This window comes from Caretta caretta, chromosome 1, assembly GCF_965140235.1.
Source record: "Caretta caretta isolate rCarCar2 chromosome 1, rCarCar1.hap1, whole genome shotgun sequence".
NCBI classification, from domain to species: Eukaryota; Metazoa; Chordata; order Testudines; family Cheloniidae; genus Caretta; species Caretta caretta.
This window is the reverse complement of record NC_134206.1, coordinates 115,338,085-115,358,699: the sequence shown is the minus strand read 5'-3', so window position 1 is coordinate 115,358,699 and position 20,615 is coordinate 115,338,085. Positions and strand designations below refer to the sequence as shown.

Sequence of the window (20,615 nt, the reverse complement as noted above, 5' to 3'; positions counted from 1 at the left end):
ATGTTTTTGGATCATTTGCACATAGGCTCCCAGTCAGTTAAACTAAATTTAGTTAAATTGGTGTAACTTTCTCATGTAGACAAGGCCTCAGCTACCTTTTTACACTGCATTAAGTAAGCTTCTCTTGACACCATGTCTTACATGAGTGAAAAATGCTAGTTTTGGAAGCTTTTCTCACCCTTCTGTGTCCCCTGCTAAAAATCAGCAGGGCTTTAGAACACTCAACTGAAGTTGGTGATTCCCCCCGCAAAATTTCAGACCTCAACATCCCGTGAAAGGAAACATCATGAACAATTACAAGAATATTACATGGTCTTTCTGAACGTCCTTTGACACAAATTTAAACCAAAAAGGAACTATACTGCCCCATTTTTGGTCCTGAGATAAAGCTTTGGTTTTTAGAACGGATTTTAAACTACATATAGTATTAAAATAAGTTATTATACAAGTCTATGGAAATCCTCAACGTTACTTATTTAAACTTCTCCAAAATGGTTCTGGCCAGAAAAAACAGCTAACGAGAGGCCACGTTTTCCTCTTCTCATATGCAGACAATATAGATAGCCCATTGGTGAATCATAGAAATGTAGGCCTGAAAGTGACCGTGATAGGTCAACTACTCCAGCCGCCTGCACTGAGGCGGGACTAAGTGTGATGGGTTTGTTCACAGAGACCCCCGTGGGACTGTCACTTGGTGTGCTGGAATTACCTCTGAGCCCGTTTTCCACTGCCAGCCTGGGACTCCAGAACCCTGCCTTGTTGAGCCAGACATGCTAGCCTGCTGCAACACAGACCCAGGTCTGGCCCATGCCCCCAAAGCTGCAGACTTTAACCAAAAACTGCTCAGCAAGTCACCTATCTCCAGCACCCAGACACCCAGTTCCCAATGGGATCCAAACCCCAAATAAATCCATTTTACTCTGTATAAAGTTTATACAGGGTAAACTCATGAATTGTCCACTCTCTATAACACTAATAGAGAGATATGCACAGCTGTTTGCTCCCCCAGGTATTAATCACTTACTCTGGGTTTACTAATAAACAAAAGTGATTTTTTAAAGTATAAAATGTAGGATTTAAGTGGTTTCAAGTAATAAGAGACAGAACAAAGTAAGTTACCAAGCAAAATAAAACAAAACACGCAAGTCTAAGCCTAATACATTAAGAAACTGAATACAGGTAAATCTCACCCGCAGAGATGTTCCGATAAGCCTTTTTTCACAGACTAGACTTCTTCCTAGTCTGGGCCCAATCTTTTCCCTGGTGCAGTCCTTGTTAGCTCCAGCTCAGGTCGTAACTAGGGGATTTCTCATGACTGGCAGCCCCCTTTGTTCTGTTCCCCCCCTTTTATAGCTTTGGCACAAGGCAGGAATCTTGTGTCTCTCTGGATCCACACCTCTCCTTCTAAATGGGAAAAGCACCAGGTTTAAGATGGATTCCAGTTCAGGTGACATGATCACATGTCACTGTAAGACCTCCTTCTTCATTACCTAGGAGCTGGAAGACACCAACACAGGAAGGCTTGCAGGTAAACAAACCCATTCACCGGTCATTGATTCTGAAGCACCCTTAATGGCTTCCATTTAACATGTTTACAGCAGTAATACAAATTTTATATCTTATTCTCCTAACTCCAGACATAGAAATAATAAATGAAAACAAATAGGATGAACACACTCAGTAGATCATAAACTTTGTAATGATACCTTAGAAGAGACCTTTTGCATGAAGCATATTTTAGTTACATCATATTCACACTTATAAACATATTTCCATAAAACATATGGAGTGCAACGTCACACTAAGTACCTAACTCAGCCTTGACAGGTGTTTGGCTAACCTGTTCTTAAAAACCTCTAGTGATGGAGCTTCCACAACCTCCCTAGGTAATTTGTTCCAGTGCTTAGCTAACTTAATAGGAAGTTTTTCATAATGTCTCACCTAAATCTCCCTTGCTGCAATTTAAGCCCATTACTTCTTGTGCTGTCCTCAGCAGTTAAGGAGAAAACTTTATCAATCACCCTACAGAAGAAAATAAAACACCCATATTGGTCCAGGCCAATGGCCCATCTAGCCCCGTATCCTGTCTTTCAACAGTGGCCAATGCCAGGTGCTTCAGAGGTAATGAACAGAACACGCAATCATCGAGTGATCCTGTTGTCCACTCAAGCTTCTGACAACAGAGGCTAGCGATACTCAGAGCAAGGTGTTCCATCTCTGACCATTTGGCTAGTATCCATCGATGGACCTATCCTCCATGATCTTTTCTAGTTCTTTTTTGAATCCTGTTACAGGTTTGGCCTTCACAACATCCCCAGCAACAAGTTCCACAGGTTGACTGGGCATTGTATGAAGAAGTACTTCCTTTTGTTTTAAACCTGCTTCCTATTAATTTCATTGGGTGACTCCTGGTTCTTGTATTATGCGAAGGAGTAAATAACATTTCCTTATTCACTTTCTCCACGCCATCATGATTTTTATAGATCTCTATCATATCCCCCCTTAGTCGTCTCTTTTCCAAGCTGAAATGTCCCAGTCTTTTTAATCTCTCCTCCTATGGAGGCTGTTCTATGCCCCAATCCTTTTTGTTGCCCTTCTCTGTAATCCTGTCCTCGAAAGCGCTTGCAACTTCTCCCATCTTGGTATAACGGGCAAACTTTGTGTATGTATTCACTATGCTATTATCTAAATCATTTATGAAGATATTGATTAGAACTAGACCCAGGATAAATTCCTGCCAGAGCATAATTCATATACCTTTCCAGCTTGATTGTGAACCATTGATGATTACTCTCAGTGTATGCTTTTCTAACCAGTTGTGCACCCATTTCCTAGTAGGTTCATCTAGGCTTTATTTCACTAGTTTCCTTATCAGAAGGTCAAGTGAGGCAGTATCAACTGCCTCACTAAGATATATCACATCATCTGCTTCCCCACAATGCTTGTTACCCTGTCAAAGGATATTAGATTATTTGACATAATTTGTTCTTGACAAATCCATGTTGACTGCTCTTTATTGCCTTCTTTTCTTCGAGTTGCTTTGCTCCATTATCTTTCTAACTAGCAGAGTTAAGCTGATTGGTCTATAATTCTCCGAGTTGTACTTGTTCCCCTTTTGACAGGGAGGTACTATGTTTTCTCTTTGCCAGTCTTCTGGGATTGCTCCCATCCTCCATGAGGTCGCAAAGATAATTGCTAAAGGCTCAGAGATCTCTTCAGGCAGTTCCTTAAGTGTTCTAGAAAACAACATGCCTGGTCATCATGGTTGTTGAAATCACGTAGCTATCCTTATAAAATGGAAAAGCGGTCAATGTTCAGAGAGAGCTCCTAAAGAATATGAACAGTTTGGCTCTGATCCAACTTTTAATGTTTCAAGACCTGACAAGGTCACATTCCTCCTGCATGCTGAATCAGTAATTCAGACCAAGCGGTGGTCCTACCAATTTTCTGAGAAAGTGTACAAAATGCCTGCGGGATCTCACTTCTTTTTCAAAGGACACCGCTAATAATGGACATGCCTACAGTGACAGAGAAACATTTTCAACAACTGTCTGTCCACTTCTCCCTCACACAAGAGGCAGGCTCCCAGCTACAGCTGGGCAACATTATTTAAAAAAAACAATGTAATTTTGGGTCAACTAAAACTGTTTGCAAGTTCAGGATAAGACATTTCGGCCAAAAGTAAAAAGGGGTGAGGGTAGAGGAGAATGAAAACAAAACAAAACAGAATGAAACACTGATATTTTTGTTTTGAATTTAGCTAGAATTAGCTTTAAATTTTTTTTTTTTTTAAAAACCCAACTCAACTAAAGCCATTTTTTGTTGTTTTGGCAAGAACCAACACCAAATTGTCATTTCAGGGTGACCCAGCTCAAAATGTGTGTCAGATGTTTCTGTTTTGCCACTGACCTGAAGGGGGGAGGGGGGGAAACAAAACACAGTTATTCCCCTAGCTCTACTCCTAACCTCCTCTTCACACACACCTGGGTCAGCTCATGCCGCTCAGCTTCCTTTCCTCTCTGTGGCTCTCTGGGCCTCCCAGGTGCAGAAAGATGTTACAGAGAGCCCCCCCTGCACCCACAGATCCCAGTGGCCAAGGACAAGGGGACTCCTGAGCAGCAGCAACTGCCAGCAGATCAAACCATTCCACCTGGGCTCATGCTCCCCTCTTCCAGGCTAGGTGCCCTTCTCAGACCCAATACACCTTCCCCTTTTCCCCAAGAAAGTCCCAGTTTCAGACACTTTCTCATGGGCTCCTGAGCAGCAACGTGAATTTCCAGGGAAAGACAGAGACCCCAGCAAATGGGAGGTTAGACACTCAACAGTCCTAGCCTCTATGGTGTTGCTGAAGTTGCACAATGTGTGGTCCTGCACGAACTCATTTATACCTTCGCGATCTTCCCACGTAGGTGCAGTGCGCCCCTCCCCCATCCCTGTCCACGCCCCGCAGTGCTGGGGCCAGGAGCAGGGCAGTGGCTCCAGGAGGGCGGTGGATGCAGACAGGGCTAAGGGGACTGAGGCTGGGACCGGAGCCTGCAGCATAACCCGGGACCCCGCATAAAACCATGATTTTAATCCCATCACATTTATTACCTTTCTTCTATCTGTTCACCTTTGGGAAGAATTGTTCCACTCCCAATTTGTGTGCAATCATTTTGGATTAAAAATTCAGCTGTAAAATTAAAAATTAGGCTTTAAAAAAAGAACAAAAAAACATGTTAATGAAATGCTCATGCAGCCTTCCTGAATGAATTCCTGTTTATCTACAGCACACATAGTAGGCGGTAAGACTCCCCCCACCCCGACCAGCCAGCACTTCTGAGCCCTGAGAAGAAGGGAGGGAGAAGAGACCCCACACACTTTCTGTAGGGATAAGAGAGGTAGTTTAGTATCTGGGGCTAATGCCAGTTTTGGTCTCCTTGCGGAGTCTGCCAATTAAAGCAAAGCGTGGTGGTGTTTTTAAGATGTGCAAACCGAAATGGAGACATGAAGTCCCCTAGTAATTGCTCATATTTACACCTTCACGAGTGAAGTTTTCTGTGAAGATGTGTTTATTTAATAAAGTTCCAACCTTTTTGGAACTCATTGTGGCAGGACCTTCCACTCTGCACACACAAGTATCCTCTCTTCCACCCTACTTAGTCATGTTCAAACAAACCTCATCCTAAATGCTGCATCCTATTCGTAAAGGGACAGTTCCCACTAATCAAAATGCAACAAATATTAATACATTGTACAAATATAGTTCACATTAAGGTATATTTAAATTATCCCAGGTTCCTCACACTAATTCCTCCCCGCCCATGGGTCATGCACGAATAATGTTTGATCTACAACATTGAGACGCAGCACAGAGCTCTTCCTGTTTTGCTATAGTAGTAACTGGTGAAGAAACACGTTATCCTCCCTGAGGAAAGGTCGGTCCATAGATGTAAAGTATTAACAGGGAATGTACTCAGATCTCTGGCTCTAAAAGCATGAACCTTTCCTATGTGAGCTAGAAGGTGCAGAAAGTAGACTCAAGTCTCTATGTGATCTAGCCACTACAGAGTTCTACTTCTGACTGTGCCCGCAGTGACCATATCCAGCCTCTCTGTTATCTTAGCTGTACATCATTACACCTTCCCTCGGGTAGGGTATATGGAAGCTTTGGGTAAGAATAGTTGTGAAGCACACAAATAGTCATAGCAGTCATTGGAAGAGCTGGGTTTAGAACTCATGGGCTGATGGCTTATATCTCAGTGCACCTTCACCTAGATTGCAGGAGTCTCTTTCTGAAAATGCATGATATTTTACCAGGTACATGGGAATGACACTTGACAGGTCTGAATTTATTGTCCTGTTTCCGAACATCCATCCTTTTCTGCTGCCACTTCCCAAATTCATGCCCTGCATCATCACATTCCTCTATCCCAGCCAGGTTCTCATGTGATGACTATAGGACCATCATTTTTACTGAGAGCAGCCTGTCTTCAGCCCCATCGCAAATAGTGTGAGAAAATAGCCATCTTTGCTGGGGGCAGCCCCACTTTCACTAGCAAAGCCTGTCGGGAAATGACTGCCATCTTGTTGAAGGTAGCCTGTGACTTAGTCCCATTAACAGTGTTGGGAGATGGTAGCCACTTTAGAAAAGGGCAAAATGCTTCAAGACTGAAGGCAGAAATCAGAAAGCTGTGAGAACCCTTAAAAAGCCCAAATATGACATTCACACTAAAAATCATGAGTTCTCAATAGCCCCGTTGGTGAGTGCTGGGACAGAGTGGCTCACACTCAGTGTGTGCTGCGGGGGGGTTTCAAAATGGGAGCCACAGCTGTGAGGGAAGGAGGAGCAGAGTAGACAGCAGTGGCAGAGCAAGGCCTCAGGACAGCCCCTCTGATCCTAGTTATTGGAGAGCTGAGCAGCTGGATCTGAAATAACCCTGTAAAGATTCTCTCCTGTAAGGAAGCAGGAGCAGCCGGGCTCCTTCTGCCTGGAGCCTTCTGGAAAAGCAACATGGAATTTTTCTTGGTTTGGCTGAGGGCATGCTCATTTCTCACCCTCACTGTGGTGTCTGGGCTCCTCACTCCTTTCCTTAGTGGCTATGGGAGTCTGACACCAGAAATCCCATCAGACTGTCAGCGAATGATACTTGAAAATAACCCACCGTTTTATTTCAGTTTGGAGGTTTCAGTTTCACTTAGGACTTAAAGGCACCTCAAGCCTGGAAACATGGACCTTTAGGGCATGCCTCTGCTTGGTGCACCTGACACTGCAGTGAGAGCTGGGAGTAGGAGTAGAAAACAAAGAACTTCAGCAAATAACACAACATGAGGTCATCCATATTGAGATATGCAAAGTAGGGCATGCCTTCATTTACCTATAATCTCCAGATTTCCCAACCTCCAATCTGATTAGGTCTGGCATCTTCCTTCCACTGGTGACGCTTTGGGGCAGCAGCAGCAGCTAGCTCAGGCTTCTCTCTGACAGTTCCCCCCATTCCACCTACTGAGGATGTGTATAACGTTACATAAGTAATGGGGATCACATGCAGCCCCATGTCCTCTATCTCACAGGCGCCAGCTCTGTCAAGTCCTAAGTAGACAGCCTGAAGTTACACCTGAATTTCAGTATTAACCATAAGCTACGTTGAACACTACAATGCTGATTTGAAACCACCATAAAGCCACTAACGGTTTTCAAATCTATGCTACTGCTACAATCTCAGATTTTGTTTTCGAGCAAGTTGAAGGATGTCATTTTGGCAGAGACAGGGGATTGAACCAGGGACCTCCAGAGCTAAAAGCGAGAGTTTACAGCTTGAGCTAGAGTTTGGCTCTGAAACTCAGAGCTGTAATACACTAATCTTCTCTGCAGATCAAGCACGGAGGACAATACATAACACACATGAACCACTGAGTTACAAAAGCACAAGACAGACCTCCTCTAATTCTCATCCCCTTATGAAGACAGACCAGGTAGTGAGCAAACCTAAACAGCATCTTTAACAGCAAACCATTGAGACGTCCATTGGACTTTTATCATTATTTCTTCTTTTATTCTAGACCATCAAGCAGCATGCGTGGTGGTTCACAGTACCGATAGAATGTTAGCTCTTGAGGGTCGGACCATAGCCCTGATTTTTAAAGGTTTTTGGGCATTCCCCTGCTCAGTGTTGCAAAGCCCACGGGATTTAGACGGCTAAATCCCATTTTCAAAATGGATTTAGGCACTTATGCACTTAAGTCCCACTGACTTTCAGTGAGACCTAGGTTTTGCAACTTTGAGCAGAGGAATGCCTCAATATCTCTAAAAAAAATCTAGCCTTATGCTTCCCAGTACCAGACAGTTGCAGTAAGTGCAGATATCCAACAAGTGGGAGATGATGGGATTTAGGTTTCTGTGATGAGATCACAGTTAGTCAGTACATCGGTGTGTATTTCCTGATAAAATCAATAGTAAGTTTTGTTTTTAAGTAAAATACATGATTTCTCTCATGTTGGGGATGCTAAAGTTCTATTTTGTGTTTTAAAGGCATCGTATACTTTTGCACTGTGACAATCTAGGCCTAATGCAAACAATGACAAACTTTAATTATAATAACCTGAGGGTTTTTTGTTTTTGTTTTTGTTTTTTTTTGACATGAACATCTTTGAGCCCAAGAATCAGTTAAGAAATAAATATGATTTGAAAAGTGAAAAAAATATTATTGACCTTCAAACAGGATGACTTGTTTTTATAACAGATTATGGATTTTTTAAAAAAAATTAACATTTGAGATATGTACAGATAAAACACGAACTATAGAACTATCTTAACTGAAAAACTGAAACCCGTAAGGAGAACTTTTCATATTTTATTAAAATAGCATATTCAACCACTGGTAACCAATAATACATTAACATTTTTTCCCAGAGTACGCACAACACAGTAGTGATTTAAAATATTCTTATCCATGATATTCAATGAAAACAGTCCAAATTCAAGTGTGCAACTAAAACTAAACCTCTGAAAAAACTCTGATTTAAAGAATACATAAAGCTCTCATACAGAATTCTTTTATACCCCTATATACTAAATGCCAGTGTTTCACTCACCTGACAATACTGCTAGCTTTTTCTCATATGCATAGTATAACTTCTCATTTATAGTACCCATTTTATAAATAAATTGGTATATCCCATCCCGTTTATATTCATCTTCAGCTTCACAAAGAAACCAGTAAATAAAACTGTCAAAGACAGTCACAACAAATGATCTCACAGCAAGATATAAAACTTGAAGATACTCAAAAGATTTTTCTACTCTATTTTACATAAAAAGATAGATTTAAAAAGTGCAAGGCAAGATTTGCAGTATTTTTAAATTTTTAGGCACATCCACTTCTTTAAAGCAAGCTTCCGAATGAAATTCCAGTTTGTTCTTCATGATACCTGTTAAGTCTTTCTTTTTTTAAAAAGAAAAAAAATTACATCCTGTCAAACGTAAAGTAGGGAATCTCCTGTCCAATGTAACAGTTTTCAATTATGTCTTGTTCTTCCTTTTTTTATCCTTGCAGGTTTCGGTTTGGGAATATATTGATTATTTGCCTGATATTCGAGTTCTTTACGAAAGTAGTGAATTGCTTTATTTAAACCTTCTTCCAAGGGGACCTGTTTAAAGAAAGAAGAGATGGTCATATCAGCCTAAAATTCCGGCTACTCTCATAACAGTGTATTATTATGGCTATCTTCTAAGTTATGAAAACACTGCTCTGAAATTCTTTATCAATAAAAACACAGAGCACCACCCACTGGTTACAGTATGTCTATGCACTTCTAATGCACCCATCACTGTTATATCTAATGCACCCATCACTGTTATATCTAACGATCATTTACTAAATTAGAAACCGTCAATTCAGTCGGTAAATACCACATTTAGTACCAGGCAGTAACACTTAACCCAGTTTATGCCCAAATACAAACTTGGAGAATCCCTTATATGCTTGTAAGAAACAAAAGAGGAAAAAGAATGTTTTTTGGCTTGTTTTGAATTATATTAAGAGAACATCCTTTAGATAAGCTGTGTAAATGGTGAGGCCTAACGAGGTTTAAATTAAAATACTTCTTTAAATTGGTCCACAAAGAAATAGCAATGGGGATATCAACCACGACGCAAAACTGACAGTTATAACAGTATTCCATTAGGAACTGATCATCTTGCTTTCTTTAAAAGAGTTAATTAGATTCTAATAATTTTGTGCGTAGTTAAGAGGAAGAATATTTTCCTCTTCTGTTTCCAGTTTTAAACAGTGTATTTTATACTCATGGGCACACAAAACCAGAAATATTTAACTCCTTTTCCAAGTATTGTAATCTCTGTTCTTGCTTATGTCACCAACATGAATTGATACAGTGATGGCACTTTAGAAATGCATACATTAACTACCAATGCACTTCTCCAATTCACTACCAATCCTTGTTCACCATTGGATAAGAGTACAAATTCTGGCATCCCATTAAAGTTGATAGAACATGATCTACTGCCACTGTGCCACTTTTTAAAAACAAATTAGGTTCTGAATGCCCCAGGCACACAGGTGAAGAGGAATCTCATTACATCAACAGGCTTTTTTTTTTTTTTAAAAGGACAGGCTTCCGACCTGCTCATGCCCCACATGGACCATTTCACACTGATGGAGGGGAAGCTGGCCTAAAAGCAATAAACTAAGCCCCTTACCCCAGTTTTAGATGGGGAAGAGTTCTCTTTGTAATAGTCAAGCTCTTGCTTTCAGCTATGCTCAATGGCACCTGTGTGAGTGAAACATTACCAGGAAGGTTTGGGTGTTTCATCATTAGGATCATTATCAATCACAGACATACTTTATGCTGGTATCACCCGAGTATTGGCCAATTTCCAGGGTTTATTGGAATTCCATGCGGGGGTGAGGGGAGGAAGGCTGGGTCATGAAAGGTTGAAGGGTTTGTAGTCATAAATGGTGCACCCACCCTAGAACCAGTATCTGTTTTCCAGCAGCACGATTGTTTTTAAAACAGTTATCCAGCAAAGTTCTCTAGTGAAATCAAGGCTTAAGAATCAAGGCCAGGTGGCAACACTTGTGCTGGCTATTTGAGTGGCTCTGTGTAGTGTGGCCAGTTAGCCTCAAGGTAATGTAGGGAGAAAAGACGTTGTAATGCCAGCTTGGAAGGCCTTTCTTAAGAAAGGGCGATGAGTCGGTGTGTGTAGAAGGAGGTATTCAGGAAAGAGTACACATCACTGAGTGATACAATGGTATTACCATACTATCTGTGTTATTCCTGGCCTCTTAATGCAACCCAGATATTTAATAGCTTTTTTGGACAGCGACTGTATATTAAGCAAATTTCACTGCTGCCTACAATAAATCCCAGATTTCCCCTACCTTTACGAAAGAGCATATATAACTAATTCTGAACCACAGTGAACAAGTAGCTTAATTAATTAGTCCAATATGTATTAACTTAGTTTTGTCTATGGCAAAGTCAGGGTGGAATTTCAAAAGCTTTAAATCTGTTCTCACTGAAGTCAATGATAAAACTCCTATTAACTTAAATGGGAGCAGAGGTAGGCCAACCTGAGTGGGTTCTCAAAATCCCACTGTTAGTATACTACCGCTTTGTCCAACTACCTAATTTTTATTGGGTTCTTCTGCTACTCCTCTCAAGCCTCCCTTGTGACTAAATTAAGCCTGATGAGTGCAGTAACATTTGCATATCTTTAAAAGGATCTTAAAAACCTCAACCCTTAAATGTTTTTTATTTCATTTTGTATTGATCATCATCCACATCATAAAAGCAAATTTCTCTTTTAATAACAGGATAAGTGGAGGGCTAATTCATTATGTACCACACATTCCAAGGTATTCAACAGGCATATGAGGGACTATTGCCTTAGTCAGAGCTGTTATACAAATTAGGTTAATTATTTATTATTATTATTTATTACAATGCTTTGTCACGTATTTCATAGGTTGATAGATTTTAAGGCCAGGGACCTGTGATCATCTAGTCTAACCTCCTGCACAACACAGGTCGTAGAACTTCCCCTGTACACATTTATTGAGTGTCCATGTAAGACTCAAGGCACTTTATAACCTTTACAATAATTGCCCTTGGAATACTTTCCTCCACTTCCCCCAATTCTTTAAGATGCTCTAATAACTGCAGAATATCTTCTTTTATAAAGGCAAGACAATCATCAAAAAAACAACAGGTTTATACACATGACACTATTAATCTAGCTTTACATACCACAGGTTCCCAACCAAGCAATAACTTGGCTTTCTTGATGTCAGGCCTTCTTTTCTGGGGGTCATCTTGAGCTTCTGAGAGAAACTGGATTTCACTGCCACTACCTGTTGAATGAAATATTGCATTTTATTATCCTTTCTTTGCCATGCTTTCAACTTACACATTTCCCCAGGGGTGGCATGATGTCCCTCTCAAGCCTATTTAGATTATTCCCAATTCTCCCCATCCTCCAAAACGCCTTACACTGACATGACTGTCCTTCCAGCAAAGGTAGGATGAACCATCCAGAACTGGTACTGCAAAGTGACTCAAACACTTCCTCCTCCCCAGTACTATCCTTTCCTTATTGTCTGTGGAGCGAAGAACCATGTGTGAGTCTTGTACTCAGATCCCTTCATGGTAGAACATTAAGAACTTACTACACAAGCCCAAAACATTCTGCATTATTGTATATAAATATTTGAGTTAAAAATTTGTGGCCAGAGCAAAACAGAGCTAGTTAGTTAGTGAGCAGCAAATGGAGAGAGAACTTATTTTGTCTACCAGGTAGTCTAGTGGCACCATAGTGTTCTACCACAGAAGCAAGCTATGTCCAAGACTGGAGCGTTAAGGGGCTGAGCAAAATCTCAGAGGATTAAGAACATAAGAACGGCCATACTGGATCAGACCAAAGGTCCATCTAGCCCAGTATCCTGTCTTCCGACAGTGGCCAATGCCAGGTGCTCCACAGGGAATGAGCAGAACAGGTGATCATCAAGTGATCCATCCCATTGCCCATTCCCAGCTTCTGGCAAACAAGAGGCTAGGGACACCATCCCTGACCATCCTGGCTAATAGCCATTGATGGACCTATCCTCCATTAATTTATCAGTTCTTTTTTGATCCCTGTTATAGTCTTGGCCTTCACAACATCTTCTGGCAAGGAGTTTCACAGGTTGACTGTGCATTGTGTGAAAAAATACTTTTTTGATTGTTTTAAACCTGCTGCCTAATCATTTCATTTGGTGACCCTGAGTTCTTGTGTTATGAGAAGGAGTAAATAACACTTCCTTATTTACTTTCTCCACACCAGTCATGATTTTATAGACCTCAATCATATCCCTCCTTAGGCATCTCTTTTCCAAGCTGAAAAGTCCCAGTTTTATTAATCTCTCCTCATATTAATCTCTCCGTTTCATAACCCTAATAATTTTTGTTGCCCTTTTCTGAACCTTTTCCAATTCCAATATATCTTTTTCGAGATGCACCGACCACATCTGCACGCAGTATTCAAGATGTGGGTGTACCATGGATTTAGAGGCAATATGATATTTTCCGTCTTATTATCTATCCCTTTCTTAATGATTCCCAACATTCTGTTCACTCTTTTGACTGCCGCTGCACACTGAATAGATCTTTTCAGAGAACTATCCACAATGACTCCAAAATCTATTTCTTGAGTGGTACCAGCTAATTTAGACCCCATCATTTTATATGTATAGTTGGGATTATATTTTCCAATGTGCTTTACTTTGCATTTATCAACATAGAATTTCATCTGCCATTTTGTTGTTCAGTCACTCAGTTCTGAAAGATCCTCTTGTACCTCTTTGCAGTCTGCCTGGGACTTAACTATCCTGAGTAGTTTTGTATTATCTGCAAATTTTGCCACCTTGCTGTTTACCCCTTTTTCCAGATCATTTATTAATATATTGAATAGGACTGGGCCCAGTACAGACCACTGGGGGACACCACTATTTACCTCTCTCCATTCTGAAAACTGACCATTTATTCCTAACCTTTGTTTCCTATCTTTTAACCAGTTACCAATCCAAGAGAGGACCTTCCCTCTTATCCCATGACAGCTTATGAACCTTTGTTTAAGAGCCTTTGGTGAGGGACCTTGTCAAAGGCTTTCTGAAAATCTAAATACACTGGATCCCCCTTGTCCACATGCTTGTTGACCCCCTTACAGAATTCTAGCAGATTGGTGAGGCATGATTTCCCTTTACAAAAACCATGTTGACTCTTCCAACAAATCTGTGTGTCTGATAATTTTGTTCTTTAGTATAGTTTCAACCAGTTTGCCCGGTACTGAAATCAGGCTTACCAGCCTGTAATTGCAGGGTTACCTCTGGAGCCCTTTTTAAAAATTGGCATAACATTAGCTATCCTCCAGTCATGTGGTACAGAAGCGGATTTAAATGATAGGTTACGGACTACACTTAGTAGTCCTGCAATTTCACATTTGAGTTCTTTCAGAACTCTTGGGTGAATTCCATTTGGTCCTGGTGACTTATTACTGTTTAGTTTATCAATTTGTTCCAAAACCTCCTCTAATGACACCTCAATCTGGGACAGTTCCTCAGATTTGTCACCTAAAAAGAATGGCTCAGGTTTGGGAATCTCCCTCACATCCTCAACCGTGAAGACTGATGCAAAGAATTCATTTAGTTTCTCTGCAATGGCCTTATCGTCCTTGAATGCTCCTTTAGCAACTGATCATCCAAGGTGGCCCCACTAGTTGTTTAGCAGGTTTCCTGCTTCTGATTTACTTAAACATTTTTTTTTGCTATTACTTTTTGAGTCTGGCTAGCTGTTCTTCATATTCGTTTTTGGCCTTCCTAATTATATTTTTATACTTCATCTGCCAGAGTTTACGCTCCTTTCTATTTTCCTCACTAAGATTTAACTTCCACTTTTTAAAGAATGTCTTTTTGCCTCTCACTGCTTCTCTTACTTTGTTGTTTAACAATGGTAGCACTTTTTTGGTTCTCTTACTATGTTTTTTAATTTGGGATATACATTTAAGTTGAACCTCTATTATGGTGTCTTTAAAAAGTTTCCATGCAGCTTGTCAGGATTTTACTTTTGGTGCTGTATCTTTTAATTTCTGTTTAACTACTATCCTCATTTTTGTGTAGTTCCCCTTTCTGAAATTAAATGTTGGGCTGCTGTGGTGTTTTCCCAGCCACAGGGATGTTAAATTTTATTATACTATGGTCACTATTACCAAGCGGTCCAGCTATATTCATCTCTTGGACCTGATCCTGTGCTCCATTTAGGAATAAATCAAGAATTCCCCCTCCTCTTGTTGATTCCAGGACTAGCTGTTCCAAGAAACAGTCATTTAAGGTGTAAAGAAACTTTATCTCTGCATCCTGTCCTGAGGCGATATATACTCAGTCAATATGGGAGTAGTTGAAATCAACCATTATTATTGAGTTTTTTATCTTAATAGCCCCTCTAAGCTCCCTGAGCATTTCACAGTCATCCTGGTCAGGTGGTCGGTAATATATTCCTACTGCTATATCCTTATTATTCGAGCATGGAATTACTATCCATAGAGATTCTATGGTACAGCTTGGTTCATTTAAGATTTTTACTTCATTCGATTCTACGCTTTCTTTCACATATAGTGCCACTCCCCCACCAGCACCACCTGTGCTGTCCTTCCGATATATTTTGCACCCTGGTATTACTGTGTCCCATTGATTAGCCTCATTCCACCAACTTTCTGTGATGCCTCTTATATCAATATCCTCATTTAATATGAGGCACTCTAGTTCACCCATCTTATTATTTAGACTTCTAGCATTGATATATAAGCACTTTAAAAACTTGTCACTTTTTAGCTTCTCCCATTACATGATGTAATTGAATAAGACTTTTTTTTTCATTTGACTGTTTCTCATCAGATCCTATTTGTATTTTATCATCTTCCATACTCTCCTGCTTACTAGGACATAGAGAATCTCCATTAGCAGATCCTCCTATAAGGGATGTCTTTGTCTGAACCACATGCTCCTCCGCACTTGTCAGCTTTCCCCCAGCCCTTAGTTTAAAAACTGCTCTACGACCTTTTTAATGTTAAATGCCAGCAATCTGGTTTCATTCTGGTTTAGGTGGAGCCCACCCATCCTGTGTAGGATCCCCCTTTCCCAAAAGGTTTCCCAGGTCCTAATAAATCTAAACCCCGCCTCCCTACACCATCATCTCATCCACGCATTGAGACCCTGCAGTTCTGCCTAACTGGCCCTGCGCATGGAGCTGGAAGCATTTCAGAGAATGCTATCATGGAGGTCCTGGATCTCTTACCTAACAGCCTAAATTCAGAAAAATTTGGGATTCAATAATGCTGTAAAGGCAGCACACTCAACAGCAGGAACACACGGTGAGAGGTAGGGACTGCCAAGTATTCTCCAGCATCCCCTCCAGCCAAGTGAAAGGGAGACTTTGATGGGCGCTGGAATGAATCACTTCTAGCCTCCAGTGGCCAGGTCAGTATAGGGGGGGAAAAATGGTCATCACAGCATGAGGCTTTTGAGGGTGGTAGAGAGAGAAAAACTCAGAGAAAATCTGAGGAGGATTCCTGGACAAATCTACCTAAACAGTATTTGTATTTTAGTTCAGGAGATGATATATTTCATTCACATTCAGCTCAGTTTCTCAGTGATTGCATTTACAGCAGGAGTTGATGTGTGGGTCTTGTACTGAACTTTTAGCTAAAATAGTCAGAGCATCTCTCCTTTCTATTGCTGCCAGCATTTAGTGTCGTACACCTGAAAGGGATCATCTTACATTTTCTTTTCTTTCTTGAAAGAAGAAAACCCATGCATAGAGAAGTCTACCTGGGGTCAGACCAGAATGGAGAGCAATATTCAGAAACAGCTGGTAGTCCCTCTGAGAATGGGCATGAATTGCCCTTCCTATCCCTATTTCTTAGTGCTCTTTGTTAAGTTCTCTGTTGGGAGGAAAAGATATACATTCGCCTCTCCCTTGAAGAAAATGCAACATGTAATGAGGAAGAATAGAAAAGGCTCTTCATTCGTCCACAACGAACCCATTAACTTGCATAAACTATATATAAGTAAACAGTACATGACAAACTGCCACATGAAAATAAATATTCATTCTTTTCTTCATATAGTATTTTATGTATAATTGAAAATCTGAACTAAATTCTAAATTTTTAATCTAATATTTAATTATAGAATCAGTAGACAATTAAATGTCCTTGGTACAACTGCTGTTTTGAATCTGTTTCTTTTCATTTCTATTAGCCTTATGTATTATACGTACTTTAATGAAGTAATCATCATCTGATAATATAAGCCCTCTATGAATTTCACCCAAGATTTACTTGTCATACTTACCAACAAGTTTTTTAATTAACTGGGCAAATTCTAGGATACTGTGCTCTTCTGGGTTCCCCTAAGAAGGAAGTGGATACAGGTTACAAGAGAAATTACAAAGCAACTCTAAAAATGCTTTTATTTTGTATTTTGTGATTTGCCAAGAGTCACTATGAGGATAGTAACCAAATATGTGAATGAACTAAAATTCATAGATTACAAGGCCAGAAGGGTCTGACCTCCTGTATAAGAGGCCAGAAAACTGCCCCAATAAAATTCCTGCTTGAACGAGAGCATCTCTTTGAAGAGACATCCAGACTTGATTTAAAAATTGCGAGTGATGGAAAATGCACCACCAAATTTGGTAAATTGTTCCGATGGTTAATTATCCTCAAAGGGGCACTACATCTCAATTCTACTTTGAAAAGTGACCAGAACCATTTATAAACAAAAATTTTCTGGTCCCCCACATCTTTTAAAACAACATGGTATGTAATGTGTCTTCAAAGACACATAACAAAATGCATTTTCTAGGGTGAGATTTTGAAAAGCATTCATTGGTGGCCTAACTCTGGCTCCCAATGAAGTCAATGGAAATTTTACCATTTCAATAGCAGCAGAGTTAAGCTAAGAGAGTGCTTTTGAAAACCCGGCTCCCAAGTTTAATCTATTTAGTCATCCAAAAAAGAAACTGCAGGTTTTCAAAGGTTTTCAGGTGTTTAATTGTGCATGTCCCCCTTTTTTCCATACGCTTAGCCTCATGAGATGCACATTTTGCTTTCCATGAGAATCCCAAGGAAAAATCATCACACTTTTTCAAGAGCTGACCTCAGCAGTATTCCATATGTTCCTAAATATTGTAATTTCAAGCTGTGACTAGATAAACCACGGATATGTTATAATTGCTTTGGAAATAGCCATCCATATTTAATCTCTATTACTGATGATACCTCAGTACAATTGCCATAAAAGGGGGGCATGGGGCACGTATCACAACAACAACAAAAAATGAAGCTTCTGGAGCAGAAACTGGTTAATAAATTACAATACTGTGTCACCAATGGTTTCAGATCGCACTTTTGATGTATAGAAACGAGGGTGGTCTTCAACTGCATTTCTGAAGTGTCTTAAAATAATTTACTCCATCCCCCCCCTTTCTAATACAGCAGAACCCTATTTATTTGACTCTCCATTATCCAGCTCTCTGTGTTAACTGGACAACCAGCACACCCAGATCTAGAGGGAAGTGATCTCTCCTGTGGCCACTAGATGGTGCTGCAGCATTGGACTTTCCCATTCTCTGTTTTTTCTGGATTTTTGATTATCTAATCTGCCCCCAGTCCCAATTAGATCAGATAAACTGGTTCTGCTGTATTGCATATTGAGCAAAAAGTTTAAATCAATTAAAACTCAAAACGTATTGCAAAATTCTCTTATTCTTGAGACAGTGATCAGATCTAAGGTCTAGGAGCCCGGCAAGTACTATGCCAAATCTCTCATTTGTAAAGTGAGCATCGGGTTTTTTGTGCATGATGGAAAGTATTTTTGCTGCATTTAATTCTTGTAAAAGTTAACACCAATGTTAAGTAAGAAAGCAAAAACTAGACTGTGAAGTAAATGTAGCAGAACAACAAAACTGTATGCTCACCAAGTTGACAGGACTGCTGACGTTGCTGTTCATTAAGGCCACCAACCCATTCACAAGATCACTGCAAAAGGGAAAGCAGGGATTGAGTAGATATCCATTTCTCTTTAAACAGTCATACTTTATTCAAAGAGATCCATATTGCTAGAACCCCACTGAAGCAACATAATTCGATGATGAATGCAGAAATCAAATCCTGCAATTAAAATGGATTTTATGCATTTTGTACATTTCAAGTGGAAGTCCACATTTCATACCAACTGGTAATTTGCTGGCTGGTTAGCTCCATAGTTATTAATTTCAATAAATCAAAAACAGTGGAGGACTTGCTGTTCGTTTTAGAGGATAATTTGCTGTAGTGAGAGCATTTACATTGGGGAGGCACAAGCTGCAGTTCCTCCACAGTTATATGAAAAAACAACCAAGAAATATTAACGGATTACTGCTAAACAATTAATACTTTATTATTTCCTCTGGCCTCTAAGCCTTCCACTCATTTAAAATGAGGCAACTGCCAATTTTTCAGATGGATTGTAATAGATTGGCTCAAGATAGTGAAAAGAAGCAAGGACACTGCTGCTTACCAAGTTTTGTCCTTATTTTCAGAAGCTTTAAAAAGACTCTGTTAAAATAAGTTTACTTTGGAAAAAATGATATCTCGGTGTTACGCACTAAATCCTCCTTCTCGGTCCTAGGTCCAGAGTATCAATATGAACAAAAACATCAGCTCTTCTCTTTATTACATGTTCAAACTAGGTGTGCCAAATCAAAATGCTACAAATTTCTATACCATTTACTACTAATATTACTGCAGAAGGCAGGGGGAGAAGAGATTTTTTTAAAGGAGTTTGTCAACCTCCCCCCCGCAAAAAACCCAACCAAACAAAAAAACCCAACAACCCTGGCACTCTGGTTTATCTGGCGAGTAAGTCAGGAGATATGGACATGCTGTTCAATAAATATAGGTCACAACCTTGAATCTGATCTGCACAGACAGACTCCTGTGTCTGTACAAGTCGCAGCAATTTTGCATGGGTGTAAGGGTCTGGCCATCAGGACCAGAGTGTGGGACCTCTAATGTAAGCTCTTTGAAGGCAAGGAAGAGCCTACTACTTTCTTAAGTGCCATGCATTTTTATGGCACTATATAAATAATTATAATGTGGATTTGTGTCGATTAGACAGTAATGTTTCATCAACTGTAATAAACTGAATAAAAGCTCATTTTGAAGTGTATTGTTAACAGTAATTTTGAGGATTTTGGATAATTAACTCATACTGGAGTAAAGGTACAAAGTCCCTTCCACTCCATAGTAGGCTGCATTGCATCACAGCAATGACAACACAACCATGTGCTTTGCTATAAATGCATTGTAATACTACCACGGTCAGTCCCGACCGTCAATTGCAAACAATAAGTTATCATGCTGCACTATCTGTTAGGTAATTACGTATAGCAAACAGTGTTGTGCAACGTGCTCTCTTAACCATAAACTCGCATTGTTTATATTAAACCTGTATGTGAAATATATTTATCCTGTATCTCGTGCATGAAGTGTTTTTAAAGTGATTTAAAAATGAATGATAGCAGTAAAGATTATTCAAGGGGGCTACTCCTACAGCCTTTACTCATGTGAATGCTCCAACTGAGGACAATAGGATTTTACATCTAAATGAGAGCTGTAGGATCAGGCCCTACGTTATTAGGGCCCTCGGCTTTAGAAGAGGTGGTCTGTATTTTTGGATTGTTGAGGCCATTTATATAGTGAAGCAGACTTCAAGATGTGTGCGAGGGAATGGGGGGATAAAAGGGGAATTGTCCTAGATATAAAAAATAGTATGATACAGATAAAATAAATAATACATGAAAACCAGACATGCTGTGCCCTTTAAAATTAGTAGTTTTAAATGACTGCTTAAGGTGTATTTTTAGTAAACTGAAGATTTGCCTTATTAGACACGATCCAGTTCTGATCACACTGGTTTTCAATACCAAAGAAGTCTAATCTTAACATGCAATGAGTAATTATAATACATGAAATAAAGCACTTTTGTCACTTTAAAATAAGGGAGGATTTTGTCTCAGCACTAAATGAGATAAAAAAATAG

General features: G+C 39.9%; 1 protein-coding gene across 3 annotated transcripts in view; it reads right to left on the bottom strand.

Moving 5' to 3' along the window:
• Positions 1 to 8,320: 8,320 nt before the first annotated feature.
• UXS1 (UDP-glucuronate decarboxylase 1) overlaps positions 8,321 to 20,615 on the bottom strand; it is a 93,523-nt gene continuing 81,228 nt past the window's right edge. For all 3 annotated transcript variants that reach the window (XM_048856822.2, XM_075130224.1, XM_048856811.2), the window contains 4 exons: positions 18,511 to 18,571; positions 16,884 to 16,941; positions 11,749 to 11,852; positions 8,321 to 9,129 (listed from right to left, as the gene is read on the bottom strand). In XM_048856822.2, coding sequence (XP_048712779.2) covers positions 8,998 to 9,129; positions 11,749 to 11,852; positions 16,884 to 16,941; positions 18,511 to 18,571 — 355 coding nt within the window. In that variant the 3' untranslated portion in view covers positions 8,321 to 8,997. The remainder of the gene's footprint in view (positions 9,130 to 11,748; positions 11,853 to 16,883; positions 16,942 to 18,510; positions 18,572 to 20,615) is intronic.